We start from the raw sequence: 15,467 nt of genomic DNA on the forward strand, positions 1-15,467 counted from the left end.
TAAAAAATCTTATAATCGACCTCTTGTAAGGAAATTTGCATAATTAGTTCAGCCTCTAAATCAACAAAACTAGACCTTAACTTCTCCTCAAGTCCTCGTTCCAACACTCTGATCTCTTTGGATACAAGCTACATAACTCTCTCGTTAGGGATATTTTCCTATTGTAACACTATGACCATTTCTAATCCTCCATATATACCCATTTGCAAAAAGTTCATTCTCCCATTCAATACTCCTCCAACATAGTACGATTTATTTCCAATTTTGGCATTTATAAAGTTTCCAACTTTGAAGTATTTGTCTCTTGCAATCATAACAAGCTATATCTGCGCTTTTTAAAATCTGTCAACTCTATTTGACCATAAAGTCTCTTCCAACTACGCCAATGAATTTTTCTTACCTTAGTTGAGCCCCACTGAAACTTAACATAAATTGCATTAACCCTCTTACATAAGTCTAAGGAAAGTTTAAAACAACTTAATTTGGAATTGCTCACTTCTTTCCCCTCTAAAAAAATCATCTCTGTCCAACCATTTCCAAATTTTTGTACTTAATTTAACTAAAGACTTAGACATATGTTTCTAGAAACTTGTGAAGGAAGTCCTAGATATTATCATAGTTGAATTGTAAAAGGGACTTGAAGTTCTCTCTCAACGTAGTTTATCATTCTTTGGCTTGTATTTTTGCTAGCCATAAATAAAGATTTCTTGAAATTTATCATTTGTCTCAAGACTTTTTCGTAATACTTAGAATTCAAAATGATACGACGGTGCTCGTGGCCAACTTTGAAGAAAACGAGGTTGTAATTTGCAAAAAAACAAGAGGATTGGAGTACGACAATATATATTGATTCAAAAGCCTCTATTTATTTTATTTAATAATAGAACAAAGGTTTGCCAACACTCTATTTTTTTCCTATCTAAAATAAAATTTATACCAATAATCCTGAAAATGGAATTGAAAATTATAAAATAATAGTCAAAATCTTAAACACAATTCCAATTACATTATCATTTTTAGTGTATAAATATTGGGGTGAGGTTGAAACCTCAATGAAAATGATAGGAGGCTATATGGTTTGGGATGTGTCAATATCTATGGAGACTTTATATGTATAATAATAATAAATAAATTAAACCAAGACTTTCGGATTGATACAAGTATCGATAGCTCGAGATATGGTAGTCGAATTGATCTATATTTTGCCAATTGATCGACATGTGCCAGGTATGAGTCGACCTTGAAGAACACCCACAGGCATGAAAAAAATAAGGATGTTCTCCAACAACACGTTACATTTCCCCGGATGTTGGAGAACCGTTAGAGAGCTATCGAAACCCTTTTGGAGTTCATCTCTATAAATAGAGACCCCACCTCCCATGTAAGGTACATGAAACTATTATCACTTTGTTGTTCGTTGGAGTGCTAATTCTGTCTTACCGATACTTCGAACTTTGATACATCTCATCCAAGCTTGATCACTTTACGATGAAACAAAAACTAATATGTATTTCTATTCAATTAGATTCAAATTATGATTATTTTTTTAACTCGATAATATATATAATAGAGTGGAATTCAAGTATCTAATGAGTAAGTATATAAATTTTAACTGAGTCAACCACCAGATATTTCATTTTAATTTAATAATGGGGAGGTGAGATTCAGTTTTAAAAATAATAATACAGATTTATCCATTGACATAGTTAAATTAGTTTGTTGTACCGAGAAAATATAGGCAAATTGATAGGCAAATTGATGATTAAAAAGTTTTAAAAAATGTAATAAATGTGGCGGGAGAGATTTTAACATCCAATCTAAAAATTAAGTAAATATTATGAATGATACAAAAATTAAATTCAATTGATTAAGACATTTCTCCCCCGTCAAAAATTCTAATACGACTGTTGTATTAAAAAATAAAAAGGAAATGAAAGGTTGCGGTGAGAAATTATTATTTTTAAAATTGACACGACGAAGACGGCAGAAGAACCATCTCCACATTGTTGAAGATTGGACCAATTTAGGAACCCTAGCAGCGCTGAGAGCTTCCGTTAATCATTATCGCTTCTCATTTTCAGCAAGGTAATACGACTAATACCGAATTTTTGTAGTTCATCTATGGTATTGAGTTCTTGTACGTCGCTTGTTCCCGCCCCTTTTTGCGGACGATGCCTGTGTTCTAGATTTGTAACTATTAGTTTATAATACTACTACGCGTAATTTTAGGGCTTGGTTCCGATGTAATCTCTAATTGACCGGATTGCTGGATGTTTGGATTCTAGCTTTTTGTAAGTATAGATATAGATTAATTACAGAATTACGAAAGACGTTCCTGGATTTCATGAGAAATTAGAAAGGTTTTCGAATAGGATTAGGCTTTTGTTACTATACCCAGTGTTTTCGGTGCTTTCTATACACAATCTTACAAATCTGTATAATTATAGTTCTTAGCCCAATCCGTAAACGCGAGTCACAGAAGTTATCTTTAGCAAGCTTAAATACAGATTGGTATTGTCATCTCAGCTTATATATAATAATTCAAGTACTTAATTTACCAGGATATTAGAAGTCCGAACCTACTTGTTATAACTCAAAACAGGATTGACTATTGTAGAGTTTTGTTCTCTCCATTCAGCATAGAAAGACTGTGTTGTTATGCCTTATAACGATGAAAATGTTGAGTGCGAGTTGTTTTTTGTATGTAGTGTGTGCTGAAATAGATCTTAAACATCTTTCATCTTCGTATTGCGAATGTTTCATTCTTTATTCTTCTCAGATAAACTATCCATGATATTACTGGAACCAACCTTATTCTTGATGTTCTTATCATTGACCGGACCCGACTTTATTATTGATATTCTGATAGACAAATCATTCCTCCAATCCATTCTACTTATCAAAGGGAGGGTACGCGAGAGTTTCAAGGGAGTTAGAAGGAAGTTACTTGGATATATGGATATGTATGGGTTGTTACAAGGGAGTTAGAAGGAAGTTACTAGGTAGTTACTTGTAGTAAATAGTATATAAGGCACAATTGTTAGAAAAGAGGGGCATCATCATCTTATGTGTATTGTTGAAAGAAGAACCTCTCGAAAGTTTGTGAAACTATGTCAATCTCTTTTCTCTATCTAAACAAAGGAAAATTGCTACTGTTGCCTATTATATTCTTAATATTGACGCTGATTCACCTGTTCAAGGTGGAGCTATTTCAAACTTGATCGAAGTCTTGTAAACGGCTTCAAAAATCATGTATGACCATACTTTGAATTTGTATGCTTCTAAAACTGACCTCATTATTCACTACTTATAGTTTTTTTTTTGTCACACTAATAGTTTATTATGCACTTATTTGTATATTTTATTTTTTTGGAATATTGTCACATCTGATGTTGAAACAACAAAAGAAATGGTTATTGAACACTGAAAGCATTAATATATCTGCAAGTAGTTTGTATTCTATGTTGATATTTTCAAAGTAGTTGTTGCATACTCTTCTTTTTTGAGTTCAGTTGTTGCATTCTTAAGAAAATCAGGGGAACATTAATTTAATATTATATTTGTAGCTTTAATCATACATGCATAGTCTTTCTCCCTTTATCAGTTCTATTCTCTGCTCATTATGAACAGTGTATCTGTGAAATCCCAGGATTATCTGCCAAGATCATCTGTGGAAACCCGTGGTGGGGGTATAGGTGTAGTTTTGTTCCCTTTGTGTTTTTACTTCTGTAATGGCAGATGGTCAAGAATCAGATAAGAACATCGAGATATGGAAAATCAAGAAACTTATCAAGGCATTGGAATCTGCACGAGGCAATGGTACCAGCATGATATCTCTTATAATGCCTCCCCGTGATCAAATATCACGAGTTACCAAGATGCTCGGTGATGAGTTTGGAACTGCTTCGAACATCAAAAGTAGGGTCAACCGCCAGTCAGTTTTGGGTGCCATTACTTCTGCTCAACAAAGGCTGAAGCTTTATAATAAAGTTCCTCCTAATGGATTAGTTCTTTATACAGGAACTATTGTTACCGAAGATGGCAAGGAAAAGAAGGTTACAATTGATTTTGAACCTTTCAAACCTATAAATGCATCACTGTACCTATGTGATAACAAGTTCCACACTGAAGCTCTCAATGAACTGTTAGAATCCGATCAAAAATTTGGTTTCATTGTTATGGATGGAAATGGCACACTTTTTGGGACATTAAGTGGAAACACGAGGGAGGTGCTTCATAAATTTTCAGTTGATTTACCAAAGAAGCATGGAAGGGGTGGGCAATCAGCTCTTCGATTTGCTCGTCTCAGGATGGAAAAGCGGCACAACTATGTAAGGAAGACTGCAGAACTTGCCACCCAGTTCTTCATTAATCCTGCTACCAGTCAGCCTAATGTTGCTGGGCTAATACTTGCTGGTTCAGCGGACTTCAAGACTGAGCTAAGCCAATCTGATATGTTTGATCCCCGTCTACAAGCAAAAATATTGAACGTGGTTGATGTTTCTTATGGGGGAGAAAATGGATTCAACCAGGCCATAGAGCTTTCATCAGAAATTCTATCAAATGTGAAGTTCATACAGGAGAAGCGACTGATTGGTAAATACTTTGAGGAAATCAGCCAGGATACTGGAAAATATGTCTTCGGGGTGGATGATACTTTGAAGGCTTTGGAAATGGGAGCTGTGGAAACCCTCATTGTGTGGGAAAATTTAGATATTAACCGATATGTACTGAAAAATGGTGTGACGGGTGATATTGTTGTTAAGCATTTGAACAAGGAACAAGATGCTGATCAGAGCAACTTCCGAGATGCGACCACCGCGGCTGAGTTGGAGGTTCAGGAGAAAATGCCCCTACTGGAGTGGTTTGCGAACGAGTACAAGAGATTCGGCTGCACGCTTGAATTTGTCACCAACAAATCCCAGGAGGGGTCTCAATTCTGCAGAGGGTTTGGTGGAATTGGAGGCATTCTTCGCTACCAGCTCGACATTAGATCATTTGATGAGCTATCTGACGATGGAAATGAATACGAGGATTCCGATTAGACGTTAAACTACTCGAGCTGATCTGCTGCAGTTGGTGGGAGTCATACATTTACATTCTAGTTGTGATGCCTACTTCCGGCCAGAACACAGGAAAACCAATCAAATTTTCAGCTTCAGATTTACTCCTGTTTCGACTTCGCGCATGCCATGTGTTGTCATGTGGAACTGCTTTAACTTGGCAATGTTTTCCTTCCATTTTGTTTCTCCTACTTTCTTGGAATGCATTTCAGTTGAAAAGATTAAGGGACACTCGGTTCTTTAAAACTTTGATTTGATTTTACTCGGGGTTACTTCTTGAGAATCTTTAATATTTGTGTATTGATAAATTAGCTAGACTCCAATAAGTATGCAACAAATAGTTTCGAGTTTAATTAATTATTAAATGACGTCCTAAAATTGAATATAATAGGTTACTAGTTCAATTATTAATTAAGTAAAACGAATTTGATTATTAATTTTATACTGAATGAAATAATTAATAAGTAAAATAAAGTAGTCACAAAAGTAGAAAAATAAGATCTTTTCTATCCACGTCTGAAGTAAGGTTAAAATACTAGTTTGGTCCATCCCTATACTTTTAAAATGTTTGTTTTGGTCTCTGTATTTTTAATTTTGGTTTATTTTAGTTCAAAGATAAAAAATGAATATTTTAAAAGTATAGGAACTAAAATAAATCAAAGTTTAAATACATGAACTAAAATGAATATTTTCAAAGTACATACATTAAAATGAAGGATCAAAATACTATTTTAACAAGGAAAAAAAATCTAAAAATTGGAAAGCTGCAACAATTGTGAAGTGCTGGAATAAACATTAAAATGAAGGATCAAAATACTATTTTAACAAGGAAAAAAAATCTAAAAATTGGAAAGCTGCAACAATTGTGAAGTGCTGGAATAAACAAGTAAACAAAGAGCAAAATGATCTATTTCCCAGCCACCTATCCTATAAAAAATTAGTATCAATCTCATCCCCACAGAAAACTGCACAAATTGAGAAAACAAGAACCACAAAAAATAGCTTTCCACAGGTTTTTGATTTTGTAGGTACCTTTCGAAACCCTGTCCAAAAACCACTAAGAAAGACGCACCGCACTTGCTCAAAAATGACACAACCACTTGGACAAAAAGCTTAAATTGCATTTGAAATTTGTGTTAATAAAATTTTTGTGAGCTTGATAAACATTCTTTTCGATGACTGTGAAATGTAAGGAGATTGGTTGACAATCTTTGAAGTTTCTTATTTTCCATAAAAGAAAATCTCATATTATTATTATTATTATTTTATAAACGAGTGTTTGAGCCAATACTTCAACTACTCTTATGGAACAATCACATATCATTAGTACGATCAAACATCTCTAGCAGTAAGGTCAGGGAACAAGTAGTTGCCTTTGATCGCCTAAATGAATCCTACGCCATCGAAAATGAGATTCCTACAACTGGGGAGAGATTTAACATTATTTCAGAACTTGGGGGGACTTGCACACAATTAAAATTTTGACATCTCACTGCTCTCACTCAACTGACAAGAAACACTCAGCTTGCTTCAGACAAATTCCGACCTTCAGCAATCAGCAAGCTCGATGAGCTGATCAACCACACCAGGATCAGCAAGCGTGCTAGTATCTCCAAGTTCGTCCAACTGCTTGGAGGCAATTTTCCTCAGAATCCTCCTCATTATTTTTCCACTCCTCGTTTTTGGAAGTCCAGGTGCCCAATGGATTCTGTCAGGTGCTGCAAAAGCCCCTATCTGAAAATTTTGCAATATTTAATCTCAGAACAGATCTCAAACAATTTCACGTTTTAAGTATGACTGTACAGAAGAGAAGAGGAAAAGCTCCACTGCCTATTTACTTCTGCATTTTGTCATTCATAATTAGTGGTATGACTTGGGAAGGTTACAAAAATCTTCATTTTTTTTCCCTAATCCAAAGCAGACAAAAGTTATATTGAGAATAAAATGGTACAATACAAGGAGGAAACAATAGACCCTCAGAAAATATCCCACGAAGTACATAAAATAAAAATATATAATTTCGTAAGCCATTGGATAAATGGTAAGATTTGAAAGTTAGGGTCCAAAAGACTATATGGATTCAAAACCACATTTATCCTTTTTCGCTTAAGAAAGAAAACTTTTCAAAATGATACAAATTGAATAGTACTATAGAGGAAAAAAAAATCCCAAAATAACCTGTAATTACAAAAAAGACCAAACCCTTTTTAACTCTATACCTTTCCAATTTCAGTCCTAGCCCTTTCCAACCATAATCTCATCAAAAGAGCCCGTTAATTAGTAAGCAACAAAAAGGGTATAATAGCAAATAGAAACTTGAAAGAGAATGCCAAAAGGAATTTCGGCAATTTGAAGACATCCTCCCAATCTTGATCCATATCATTTGAGGATTGAAGAGTTTCATTTCATCTATATCATCCAAGTCATAAGGAACTGCATTGGACCACAGAATTTTTGTCTCCACTCTTAGTCTTTAATCATACAAAAAAATAACAATTCAATAGGCAACGAAGGCTCAAAATACTTACCTTTTACTAAGGATACCAATTTGGCTGAAGACTCATATGAAGGCACCACCTTATTCGAATATTATCTGTAATGACAGTGTTTATGCCTCTGGCCACATAGTCCACATAAAGAATTTAACTCTTTTTGGTACTTGACCCCTCCAAATTGCCAAAGCCAGAATTTTCTTACAGCAGTTCCTCACAATTGTTAATGGAAAAACAAGGACTTGAATAAAAACATACCTGGTGAATACAAGTACCAGGCCTTAAATTAACATAAACCGCATTTAGCAGTTGTAACGACTATTGGAGCTTCCCTTTTTCATTTTCTACTAAATATCTTCACAACACCAAAATTCAAATTGGCTATTTCCTCCTTCCAAACATTCATCATCTCTTTCTAGTTTCTCGACCACCGCAAAGATTTTAAAAAAGGAAGGCACAAGAGGTTGTGATCCCACACATCTGTCCTTCCAAACAACACTCTTCCTACACTAAATCTTTCATCAAAGAAGATACTAATCTCAGGAAAGTAATACTACCAATTTCTTCCCCTTCTCACACTAATGCTCCCTGAACTGTCTCTCTTTCCCTCTCAGTATGGAATTCTAGTATCTATCTTTCAGAAAACTTCAAGAAGAAAGAGGTATGTCAGAAGCAGGAAAGGAAAATGCTCTCTTCTCTCTCTCTCTCTTCTCTTCCTCTTTTCTCTCTCTTTCCGTAGTAGTTCGATTCAGTGCATGTTAGAAGACTTTAGTTTCACGAAGTTTTTGAATCATGGTTTCAAGGAGGTGTAGAGTTGCAAACGAGTCTTTTTTCATTCATTCTTTGACAAGTGGTTTTTTCAAGTTGGAGGAGATTTGCAATAACCGACAATTTCATTTTTCTCTCCACAAGAAGCAATTAATTTGGTTCGAAGAGGTTATCGTAGATTTGATGCAACATCCGTTGATAGTTAATTTTTTCAGACAAGCAAATGGTAAGCCGGTATTTGTAGAATCATGAAAAGCTTTAACAAGCAAGGTTGCTGTTTCGAATGTATTCTGGTTCCTAAATCAGACATGAGAGGGAGGATTGTGGTCCCCGTAGGACAAAAGAAAAGAGGTTGGTTAGTCATTTGGGAAATGATAAAGGATGTCATCTCTCATCCACTGAACAAGGATGATGCCTTGTCAAAAGTTTGATGCCCCAAGTTCTATAGTCAAAAAGAATTCTCGTGAACCTCTCAAATCAGTAGGAGAAGCTACTTCCTACAACATAAAAGATGCTCATCAGGGATTTTGGGTTAAAAAAGAAAAGGATGTGGTGGAAATGGATTGAAATTCTTTGATGGTTATCTCTAGACTTAAAGCGCATGACAATTGGAATGAGATCGCTATTGCTTTGAAGAACTATTTTGAGATTGACTGTTTGGTTAACCCTTTTATGGCTGATAAGGCTCAGTTAAAAATGGAGGATGTCCTTACAGGTCTGGGAGTCAAAGGAAAGTGGAAGAAAATTGGTCCTTTTCACGTGAAATTTGAGAAGTGATCTGATATTAAGCATAGCAGACTTGAGTTCATGTTAGGATATGGTGGATGAATTGAAATTGCAAATCTCCCTCTAAGTTACTGGAGGCGTCGCTGCTTTGAAGCTCTCGGTAGTCATTTTGGTGGTTTGGTTGATTTTTCCTCTTAGACTTTGAATATGTTGAATTGCGAATCGATTCGCCTAGATGTAAGAAGAATTATTGTGGTTTTCTCCCTGCTGAGATTGGAATAAAAGACCCTCTTTTTAGTAGTGTCTCTGTAAGAGTTAAAAGATTGTTGCACTTTGGAACCCTCGAAGGAAGAAGACGGTATTCTCAAACCCATCGATTATTCTAATATCTTGGACTTCAAACGCTTCAAAATGGTGATTGAAGATGAAGAGACGTGCTCTGAAGTTGAGGAGTCCCAATATCCACATTTATCCAATTCCTTGGAAGAGGTCGCAATCCAAGCCGCCCCTCCACTTAATGAAGTAGGTAATGCAGCAGTTCAAGATAGGTTGGAAGAGGAAGAATTGAATTCTGCCATTGGAAGACTAAAGGTTCATTCTCTCTCTAAACCCTAAGAAATCCAAGCGTCTTATCTCACCCCTTCCTTATTATTACACCAGACGATTTGTCAATTCAAAAGGAGTTAATGTTGTTGAGAAGGTGCAGTTATCTGAGATTCCTCAAGTAGATTTGATTACATGCTTTAATAAAGAAGCTGATGAGTCCTAAGAATAATCTCCTAAGTTTTCAAATAAAAAATACAAATTGGAAATGCAATTTGCTCAAAGCAATCAAGCATAAGTAGCTTGGATTCCTCCCCAAAATCCGATTTTAGTGAACATTCTTTTTCAGAAGACTTCAAGATTCTCTTAGAAGAGCAAAAAGAAGATGAGAACCCAGATCTTTTAAAGCAATCAAGCATTCCTTCCTTTTTTTTTTTTTTTTTGAAGAAATGAGGATAACTCTCGTTCCAATTGATAGGCCTCCCGATTCTCAAGACGTTTGAGAAGATAAATGCCATTCTTAAACGTTTTTTTAGTGCAGCAAGGTTAGTTTGTTTTCTCTTTTTGCTTGTTTGGTTGGAGCTTGGTTGGTTTGTTTGTTAGTAATTCAGATTTTTTTTTTTAACAAGAAACAAACTTTTCATTGATATTATGAAAAGGAAGAACAATGTTCAAGGATACAAACTCCCAGAAGGAGCGAAAAAGAGTTTGGTTGAGAGTTTTTAGTGTTACAAAGGATGGCTCTGTCTCCCCTTGTCTGATTGGCTGATATTATTTGGGCAGCAGTTTTTGAGGTCATTTAATTCATTTCGGTTCTCAAGTTGCTTTGGTAAGCGCACGAAAGTCAGTCTTTATTGCTTCTCGGGTTGGCTTTCAAGGTGGTTCTTCAATGCTGGATTTGTGGGGCTTCGAAAAGTCTCAACCAATGCACTCTTTAAATGCAGACTTTTTTTTAGGCAGCAGCTTTTCAAGGTCTTTTATTTCCATTTGGTTCTCAAGATGACTTGTTAAGTGCATGAAGGATAATATTTATTGCTTCTCGTTTTTTGCTTTCAAGTTGGTATATTATTGATGGTTTCATGGGAAAACGCAAAAGTCTCAAAGCAGCCTTTTAATTAAAGTCTTCGATGCTTCTTGTTTTTGGGTTTTCAAGGTGGATCATTATTGGTGGATTCTAGGGGAACGAAGAGTCTCCATGCAGCCTCTTTACTTTAAATCTTTTTGGTCATATCAAAGTCCTTTGCATGCTTCCTCATGGTTTCCCATTGCCAACATTTATGCTCGTCTTTATTGGTGGTTTCTGCAGAAATTATTTCTTATTGGTTGGATTTTCAATTTCGAGAAGTTGAAAGGTCTTCTCCATTGCCAACAACTATTAAGTTCCATGATGTACAGAAAGAATCCAAAAGAAACTAATCTTGAAACCAACTTGAACTTACCTAATTTGAATCAACCTTGATGAGATAGCATGAAACCTTAGAAAAGGAGAGAGAAGAAAGCATTCTCTTCAAGTCTTTTTCTAAGCTTGATTTTTATGTTTTATTTTAAAAAGAAACAACTTATCATTGATAGATGAAAAGGAAAGAAATTCAGGATAAAAGTCTTTTTCTAAGCTTGATTTGAAATCGAAATTCTTCTTATTCTTCTTTTAAACAAGAAACTATTTTATTGACATTTTCTATTCATGAAAGATGTCCTTCCAAAGTAAAAAATAGCACTTTTATTTTGTAATCAAGGATAATCACAGAAGTAAATAAAATTTCCTATTATGAATGACAGCTAAGTGATCTGTTAATAATCTATGAGTTAGTTAGCCAGTTAGTTGTTGGTTCCAATTTACACCTACAATCACCACCTGGTTAATTAGATGACAGTTAGTAATCAAAGTCTGTTGTTAAATAATATCATTTCTCCTTCTTCTTCTTCTAAATAAGAAACTATTTTATTGACAATTTCTCTTAAAGAAATATGTCTTTCCAAAGTAAAAAATAGCACTGTTTTTGTAATCAAGGATATTCACAGAAGTGAATCAAATTTCCAATTAACTCAGCACCTCACGAGTGGATGTTTTTTAGGTCCCAAACTATTGACTAGATAATGACCTTACTCGCCAAAGTAATAAATAGTTCTTCATATCCAATACACTGTCATTTTTTATATCAAGTAACATGACAGATGGTAAGAAATGGAAGATAATACTTGCTTGATTTTTCTAAGATACTAACTTCGCATTCTTCCAATAGATTGTATATAGTTCTTGGGGACCAATACTCACGCTTGGGGCTGTTAACTTCTCTTTTAAGGGTAGCCTCAAACTATTGAATCTCCAAGAAACATCAAATTTTGTTTTTTTTGATAAAAGGGTAATTAGCATCTTTGGAGACAGTCCGTTTCTTGAGGACCATTGTCATGCTATTTTAAGGATTTCTTATAGATACTTCACATTTATCTTTAACTAGCATTATAAAAACGTAACAATAATGAAAATCAAGGGATACAATTTAAACAAAGTTATTTTAGAGGGAATATTTAGGAATTTCCAGAAGACCATAATACAGTAGAGGCAACTGACACTATGGACTGAAATATCTTGGAATATGCCATTAGCTTGAGAACAATTGTACGGATAATAACACTGACCTGCTTTCTAACTGTGAGAATAAGGCTTTTCCGGAGCTCCTCGCTATAAGAAACACCATCCACTAGAGTCACAAATGCATAAATACCTTGTCCTTTGACCTGCGGCGTAAAAAGTAAGATCATCTGGCCAAAGTATATGGACCAAATAGATAAAAGAAAATTTTCACATCCATGGGCTTTTGTTTTTAGTTCAACGACATGTGGGGATGAGAATTCAAATTGATCGAGGATATATGCCTTAGCTATGTTCAAGTTGACCAAATCCGTAGGTTACATTCATCAGGAATGCTCATAAACTCAGAAACTAACAAATTATAACAAACTCAGAAACTAACAAATTATAACCAGCAAACCTACCTCGTGTTCAATACCAACTACAGCAGCTTCTGCACAATGGGGATGCGAAACTAGGGCAGATTCCACTTCTGCTGTGCCAATACGATGCCCACTGCAATAAATAATGCCCATATAAAAAATGCAGCTTTCTTCAGAAGAGACAATGCTAACTGACACAGAGAATAGGTTTTGTACCACAGAGATGTATAGATGTAATCATATGGATTATGCATATCTTTGGAGCATAAAGGAGAAACACTAACAAACCTGACATTGATAACATCATCAACTCTTCCAGTAAGCCAGTAGTATCCATCCTTATCCCTTGAAGATAGAGTCCATACTTTAGTACAGTTATAATACTAAACAAGTTTATTCTTAAATATGACCAATATCAAATTCTAGGATGCATTGATCGGTTGCATGACAGACATGAGATCAAGCACCTTGATTTACCTGGTGCAGCCATCACCAGTAAAGTAATAACCAGGGAATGGCTTGAAGTAAGTCATTTCATATCTTTCTTGATCATTATAAAGAGTTCTAAATGCTGCAGGCCATGAGCTTTTCAAGCATAGATAACCACTGCATTCACCTTCAATCTCATTCCCTTTTTCATCCACCAGGACAGGCTACATTTGCACCAAGAAAACATGATGAAGCAAGAATGAAAGTTTGTTGGGTAGAAATAAGAATGAAAAAAGGTAGATTATTTTATCTTCTAAAGTATCTTCAAGTACCTGGACTCCGAAAAAGGGAAAAGTTGCAGAACCAGGCTTCTGAGGCCATGCACCTGGTAACGGAGTAATCTGCCAAACAAAATTTATGGTTACTCCTTAAAGACAAAATGGAACGTCATATACATGCCATGAGAATTGTTCTAAATGAACAAAAGTGCAGTAAAAAAAGCTACGCACATTTTAGGGAAAGAGCTATGACGTGCTTGATACTTGGAATAAAATATCCCAAATTGTTGAATTTTTATTATGTCACTGAAATATTCCTTTCTTTTATTTTCCTTTAAATAATGGATATGAAACAAAGTATATGTTTATTCATGTTAGAGATAACAAAAACACATCATGAAAATGAGGAATACCCACAGACATGTGCTGATGGAGATTACAAAAATATTTTTCCATTAAAAATAGTTAAAGGGAATAGTTACCAAATTCTCTATTCCAAAGAGGCCTTAATGTTATTACAAAATGCATGTAAGCATATATGCGCCTCTCTCAATCCTTTCATCCATATGTGTATTCATTTGAACCATCGCTACAAGGTTTTTGTAGCTTAATCTCTATACGTGACATACTAGTATCTACTAGTCAGCACTTAGATATTAACATAACTGTTAAGTCAGTAACTAGTTATATTGCTGAGAAAGCCCATGATAGTTAATTGGAAAATAGTCACTCTTCCGTTGGTCAAGGTGGGCTTTGGGTTCTGTGGATAATTTTGTGGATAACTATATATTCTGGGAAAGAGTAATTGGCCTAGCGTCAAAGTGGAGTTCTCTCTCTAAACTCTTGTAAAATCTTTCTTTATAGATATTGATGCCAATTGGAGTGTGTTTATGTAAGCTATCTTGGCACCTCGAGGATGCCCAATCCTCTTTTTGTATTCCTTCATTTTCAAATGAAAGGTGTTTTGTTTCTTTCTCAAAAAATAAATGTTTATTTATTGATTTAAATTCGTATTACTTAATAAATACAAATATTTGAAATTGATATTAAAATATTACTGGAAAGTAAATATTAACTAGTGGCATTAACCGGGTTCATTACTTATGTTCATAATTAATTATTAACTGGGTTCTTAAAAGTTAAAAGCTAAACATGGGTTTTGTACGTCCATAACAAAACCTAAGAAACATATAGGCTTTATAGGAAACACCTTATTTATGTCCTATTTCTCCCAAAGGAAAATAAATTAAACCAAAATACCATGAAGCCACCAGTTTCAGTTTGCCACCAAGTGTCTGATATAGGACACCTTGACTCTCCAACCACGTTGAAAAACCACCTATAAGAAATCAATATGCATTTTACATACATCTTTTAATTGAAAGAAAATTAAGACTTATGATGACGATTTTTTTTTTAATAAGCTTGAAATATTAAGATAACATCGTGAATATTCAAACCTCCATGCACTGGGATTGATCGGCTCGCCCACACTTCCAAGAACTCGTAAGGATTTTCTTGAGTAGCGAGTAACATGCTGCAGTAATAGGAAAATTTGAAGTCATCATACCAATTATGTATAATCAATTAAGTTCATGAGGCAAAGTCTCGTTGACTATAGAATGACATAAACTCTTGACCATGGTTTCATCAAATAAGCACAACCGTTTTGATAACTCAAATCGGAAGATAAGTTTGGATAGTAAAATTTACGATCGTAAAAAAAGCAAGATAAAATTAAGAAGGAATTGATACAGTTTTATATTAGTGACTGCATTATCTGAGGTATTCCACAAATGTACCAGGCATCAATTGCATTTGCAGTTGCAAACCTATGCTGACTTAAATAATTCTTGTTGATGGCAAACCGAGAGGCAAAATTAAGGCAAAGTGGGAACTAGACAGGGAACTCTCTTACCCCCTACTTATTTGTAATTACCATGGATTATTTTAGTCGTCTCCTGGTGAAAGCTGCAAATCAAGGTTTCACAGAAGTATATCTAGCTCCGGACAACAACTTGCATATTACACATCTTTTTGCAAATGATATCCTCCTCTTTTTGACATTGGATGAAGCTAAGCTTAAAAACCTTAAATTTCTGGTCAAAACCTTCAAGATTGCCTCTGATTTAAAAACAAATCTCCATAAATCCTTGGTATTGAGTGTAGATACCACTCTAATCGATCACCCCTTGAAACTGAATATTTGAGAA

At 34.8% G+C, this 15,467-nt stretch overlaps 2 protein-coding genes across 8 annotated transcripts in view; one reads left to right on the forward strand and one right to left on the reverse strand.

Annotated features, from left to right (window-relative positions):
* Positions 1-1,925: 1,925 nt before the first annotated feature.
* On the forward strand, positions 1,926-5,325 carry LOC111016927 (eukaryotic peptide chain release factor subunit 1-3). Of its 2 annotated transcripts, none has more exons than XM_022292504.2 (2): positions 1,926-2,085; positions 3,650-5,325. In XM_022292504.2, exon 2 carries the CDS (start codon positions 3,732-3,734, stop codon positions 5,043-5,045), a length of 1,314 nt encoding a protein of 437 aa, XP_022148196.1. In that variant the 5' UTR covers positions 1,926-2,085; positions 3,650-3,731; the 3' UTR covers positions 5,046-5,325. The 2 variants fall into 2 exon arrangements, with proteins under 2 accessions (XP_022148196.1, XP_022148197.1); XM_022292505.2 differs by having other exon boundaries at positions 1,949-2,085; positions 3,631-5,325.
* A 1,040-nt stretch (positions 5,326-6,365) lies between these two features.
* ACS (acetyl-CoA synthetase) overlaps positions 6,366-15,467 on the reverse strand; it is a 29,659-nt gene continuing 20,557 nt past the window's right edge. For 5 of the 6 annotated variants that reach the window (XM_022292527.2, XM_022292526.2, XM_022292525.2 and 2 more), the window contains 8 exons: positions 14,715-14,791; positions 14,515-14,593; positions 13,309-13,377; positions 13,025-13,200; positions 12,836-12,892; positions 12,590-12,680; positions 12,233-12,331; positions 6,366-6,797 (listed from right to left, as the gene is read on the reverse strand). In XM_022292527.2, the coding sequence (XP_022148219.1) occupies positions 6,612-6,797; positions 12,233-12,331; positions 12,590-12,680; positions 12,836-12,892; positions 13,025-13,200; positions 13,309-13,377; positions 14,515-14,593; positions 14,715-14,791 (834 nt within the window). In that variant the 3' untranslated portion in view covers positions 6,366-6,611. Of the gene's footprint in view, positions 6,798-6,901; positions 6,971-12,232; positions 12,332-12,589; positions 12,681-12,835; positions 12,893-13,024; positions 13,201-13,308; positions 13,378-14,514; positions 14,594-14,714; positions 14,792-15,467 lie in introns of all 6 variants that reach the window. The other variant, XM_088127394.1, reaches the window with a different exon arrangement.

This window comes from Momordica charantia (genome assembly GCF_013281855.1).
Source record: "Momordica charantia cultivar OHB3-1 chromosome 8 unlocalized genomic scaffold, Mcharantia_2.0 BLBB01000008.1, whole genome shotgun sequence".
NCBI lineage: Eukaryota > Viridiplantae > Streptophyta > Magnoliopsida > Cucurbitales > Cucurbitaceae > Momordica > Momordica charantia.

What these genes read in the sequence shown, in the direction of transcription:
- LOC111016927 (XM_022292504.2), top strand. Translation starts at nt 3,732, where the DNA reads ATGGCAGATGGTCAAGAATCAGATAAGAACATCGAGATATGGAAAATC.